Here is a 4,430-nt window from a genome sequence, read left to right on the forward strand (position 1 = left end):
CCCCTGCACCCTGCTCCCCTCACCTTTAAGGTGCCTTTGCTGTTTCCTCCCACCTTGACACTGATGGTGCTGCCCAGGGAGAACTTCCAGGAGGGAAGAGAAAAGCAGGTCAGAGGGCACAGGGGAGCAGACCAGGTGCCCCCTCCCCCCACACACCCTCTGCCCCAGAATCTTGGACTTGGCTACAGTATCGATCTCCAGCTAGCCTACACCAGCGGTTCTCATCCGGTGGGCGGTGACCCCTTTGGGAGTTGTCCATCAGCTATCCTGCATATCCGACATGATAATTCACAACCGTAGCAGAATTACAGTTATCAAGTGACAGTGAAATATCTTCATGGTTGGGGTCAGCACAGCATCAGGAACTGTATTAAAGGGGCACAGCGCAAGCCCAGCAGTGGTGGCGCATGCCTTTAATCCCAGCGCTTGGGAGGCAGAGGCAGGTGGATTTCTGAGTTCGAGGCCAGCCTGGTCTACAGAGTGAGTTCCAGGACAGCCAGGGCTGTACAGAGAAACCCTGTCTCGAAAAACCAAAAAGAAAAAAAGAAAAAAAAAGAAAGAAAGAAAGAAGGAAGGAAGGAAAGAAAGAAAGAAAAGAAAAGAAAAACCAAAAAGAAAAAAAGAAAAAGGGGGGGTGGGGGTAGGAAGCTGGAGCGATGGCTCAGAGGGTAAGTCTGCTCTTCCGAAGACCCTGAGTTCAATTCCCAGCAACCACATGGCGGCTCACAACCATCTGTCATAGGATCTGATGCCCTCTTCTGGTGTGTCTGAAGGCAGCTACAGTGTACTTACATACAATAATTAATAAATCTTTTAAAAAAAAGGGGAGGGGTCGCAGTGTTACAGGCTGAGAACCACTGACCTAGACCCTGGTGTGGCCTCTGTAGACACACTGTAACCCCATCAGTAACCCCATTGTAGACCCCTCTGTAGACCCCTCAGTAACCCCATCGGGGAGGGAGGAAGTCACCTTCAGCTCCTCCTCCAGGCCCTTGACTTGGTGGTTGTTCAGGTGTAGCATGTGGGTCTTGAACCCATTGCGGCCCATGGAGCTGAGAGTCACGTTGAGGGCCTTCTCCTCGGTGGTGTGCGAAGCGATCCAGTAGGCAGACAGGGCATCCAGGGTGACCACAGTGTCCTAAGGAGGTTAGGCCAGGAGTCGGGAACTTGGGCTCAGAACCACCTACCCCCGAGCCCTGTGGCTGCCCCTACCTGGGTACTGCGGAACGCCCCGTGGAAGCTTCCCTGGTGGGTGAGCCAGGAGGCGGCCTTGTCAGCCATCTCTCCCTTTCCCTCCCGCAGCAGCAGATGGAGCAGGGCGTAGGCTGTGGTCTCGATCCACAGGGCTGGGGCCTGGGGCACGGGTTCTGATGGGCTACGGGGGGCTGCGGTGGGTGACACAACGTTGTCCTGAGAGCCAATGACTACGCCCCAGTAGAGGTTTTCTGGAAGGGAGGGAAATGCATATTGAACAAGGAAACTGCAGGTGAGGAGCTGAGCGCCCCCTGTCAGCAGACCCCACTTCCACTCCACAGCCATGAGAAGCCCTTTCTCTTCAGGCCAGGCTCTCTGGCGCCCCCTGTCAGCCGCCCCTGCCTCCACTCCACAAGAGAGGCCCTTTCTCTTCAGGCCTTTTCAGGCACCCCAAGGGCCCCAAGTCCCAGGTGCTCTGCCAGGGTGCCCTCGCCCTCACCCCCTGTTTCCTCAGCCATGGCCATCAGGCTGTTGTGGGCAACATTCTGTAGGTCCTCCGAGGCCTTGGTCAGCGTCAGGGCGTAGGCTGTGATGGCGGCTGCATGGGCACCCAGGAGCCCAGCGCTTGCCTTCTGCCCCAAGAACGAGTTTGCCTTGGTAATGGAGGCTTCCTAGAAGAGAGCAGAGGCCTCAGCCTGCGTCCCCGGGCTCCCAGGGCAAGGATGGCTGGGCAAGAAGGAGAGGCCGCGGCTTTCTTACCACTCTGTTCTTCAGCTGCTGCGCATTCTCGTCCTGGAAGATGTTCAGCCCGTGGTGAAGGGCAATGACCACAAAGGCAGTCAGTGCCACCGTCTCGTCGGCCCCCACCAAGCCACCCTAGTGAGGACAGAGAGAGAGGGGGGCTGTCAGGCCTGAGTTGTGAGGAGCTGGGTCCTCCGGCTGACGTCCTCACTGGGTGCCTCTGGTGTGTTCACACCTGCATGCCTCTGTGGATGACTGGACATGGGTCGTGGAAGGAGCCATCACCCAGCTGCTGGGACAGGAGCCAGCTAGCAGTCTCCTGCAGCTTCTCGGGGGAGTCGCCCACCTGCTCCTGGGCCAAACTCAGAATCTTCAGCACAAACGCAGTCAGCCTAGGGCGGAAAGGGGATGGCTGGAGACAACGCTGGTCTCTCTGGAGACCTGGCTTGTGGCTTTGTGCTCTCCGGCTGCCCTGAACAGAGTCCCCAGCCTCACCAGGTACTGCTGTCCCTGTGTAACCACGCCCCAAAGGAGCCGTCTTTCTTCCGAAACTGTTGGATCCGCATGTGGCCTGGGAAAGAAGAGGTTCCAGGGTTCCTACCCTCCTGCTTGCTGTCTGTGCCGGGGCTGTACTCCCAGCGCCCCCCACCCCAGCTTCGCTCTCTAGCCTCCTGGCTGCCCTTCATGCCCTCCCTGGCTCTGGTGCCAGCTTTCCCTGAGCCCAGAACCTTTCTGGATCAGATCCACAGCATGGTCCTTTGTCTCAGGGGGCAGTTTGCTCCACTGCTCTGTCCTGTCCAGGTAGTGGGAAGCAGTCAGGGTAGGGGCCAAATAGATCATGGTTTGTTCTGCGCAGCCCCTGGGAAGCCTCAGGAGAGAGGCCACGCCTCCTGGGGATAAGGCGCCTTCAGAGCCCAGAGTCTCCAAGGGTTCAGAGGCTAAAGGACAGAGAAGTTGAAGATGAAACTGGGTCTAAGCACCCAGCACCAGAAGACTATAACAGGGCTCCATGGGCTTCAGGTGAATGCAGGTGTTCATGGGAAAGGCCTGGACCGGACAGGCACCCACCCGTAACCCTGACGAAGCTGCTGAAGTCTCCATCAGGGATGATGTTGGGATCGGAGCTGCCAGGAATTTCCAAAGTCCGGCCTTGGTTATCTAGGCAGAGGAGAGGAGCTGGTGGGTGGGCCCTGTGCCCCATAACTCCCCTAGGGTGCTGGTGGCTGGGGCAGGGGGCACTCACTTAGGGGGTCGAGGTTGTAGACCATCTCTTCTCTGTGGATGGCCCCTTCCTTCTGTCTCAATTGAAAGGTGGAATGGGGCATTAGCCAGGGCTACACCCTCCCCTCCTGGGTAGACACCCCTGGGACTTGGCGAGTGAACTTCATAGACAGATACAGGGGCACCTCACTTCTTTACCATGTACAAGGACCACATGGACTTAAGCCCCATGACCACACAAATAAAATAAAACAGAGCAAACCGTTTCCGAGACAGCAGGGTGTGACAGTGAGTGCCTGTAGCGCCAGTAATTCAGAAGGCAAAGTCAGGGGGATGACTGAATGTTCAAGGCCAGCCTGGACTACAGAGGGAGTTTGAGGCAAACCTAGGCTACGTAGCTAGCCTCTCTCAATCTAAGTAAACAATTTCAGGGACACAGTTGAGTCACGATAGTGGATGGTGAGTTTATCCATGCGCTGGGTTTGATCGCAGAGCCACGGCCTGGTCATTGGAATGCTAAATGGCTGGGAGCTTGGAGGTGGGTGTCTAGATTTCCAGGTAGTCACTCACCTCAATTTGGAGAATCTTAGACACAGCATCCCCTATATCAAAAGTCCCTCGAGCCACCACTTTGAGGGGCACACTGGCAGCAGCTGTGGGTACCACAGAGAAGGCCACTGGCCGGGCAGAGCCTGCAGGCACTGTCACCTGCTGGGCCAGCATTCCACCACCAGCCAGGCACAGCCCCTCCACCGGGGACACATGGACACTCACCTGGGGACAGGAAAACAGGGATGGCCAGCGAGCCCTAGTCGGATCAGGACCATTGCCTGACCTGTCCCTACCCCCGCCCTGGATGCTCCCGTGGGGTCTCACAGTCACATCATCATTTAGATAGTTATAGAGAACAGGCCGTAACTCGAGCTGCTCAAAGCGGCGGACGGAGATGGGCAGGCGCAGGTGCAGGTGGAACTTTCGGAACACTCGAACATGAGTTGGCTTGGCTACACACAGGCCTGTGGACAGGGAGATGGGGCAGGGACAGAGATGGACCTCAGGCCACGGGGACAGGGAGATGGGGCAGGGACAGAGATGGACCTCAGGCCACGGGGAGGAAGGGTCCGTCTGGGCATGGCTTCCCTCTGCTCTCTGGGTGCATGAATGCCAGGGAAGATTTTCCCAGATCCATGGGCTTCACCCCCATGCAGCGAGCAGAGGACTGAGCAGAGGTCAGGGGGACTGAGCAGCGTCGGGGGGACTGAGCAGAGGTCAGG

At 57.4% G+C, this 4,430-nt stretch overlaps 1 protein-coding gene across 1 annotated transcript in view; it reads right to left on the reverse strand.

Moving 5' to 3' along the window:
• Positions 1-4,430, reverse strand: part of C4a (complement C4A (Rodgers blood group)) — an 18,723-nt gene that overhangs the window by 4,651 nt on the left and 9,642 nt on the right. Inside the window, exons 19-30 of the mRNA XM_031347899.1 lie at positions 4,033-4,172; positions 3,727-3,930; positions 3,179-3,230; positions 3,004-3,093; positions 2,664-2,873; positions 2,431-2,506; positions 2,171-2,327; positions 1,954-2,070; positions 1,694-1,865; positions 1,213-1,445; positions 971-1,138; positions 24-83 (exon numbers count right to left, since the gene is read on the reverse strand). Of these exons, the coding sequence (XP_031203759.1) occupies positions 24-83; positions 971-1,138; positions 1,213-1,445; positions 1,694-1,865; positions 1,954-2,070; positions 2,171-2,327; positions 2,431-2,506; positions 2,664-2,873; positions 3,004-3,093; positions 3,179-3,230; positions 3,727-3,930; positions 4,033-4,172 (1,679 nt within the window). The remainder of the gene's footprint in view (positions 1-23; positions 84-970; positions 1,139-1,212; positions 1,446-1,693; positions 1,866-1,953; positions 2,071-2,170; positions 2,328-2,430; positions 2,507-2,663; positions 2,874-3,003; positions 3,094-3,178; positions 3,231-3,726; positions 3,931-4,032; positions 4,173-4,430) is intronic.

The sequence above is a fragment of the Mastomys coucha genome, unplaced genomic scaffold (genome assembly GCF_008632895.1).
Source record: "Mastomys coucha isolate ucsf_1 unplaced genomic scaffold, UCSF_Mcou_1 pScaffold3, whole genome shotgun sequence".
Classification (NCBI taxonomy): domain Eukaryota; kingdom Metazoa; phylum Chordata; class Mammalia; order Rodentia; family Muridae; genus Mastomys; species Mastomys coucha.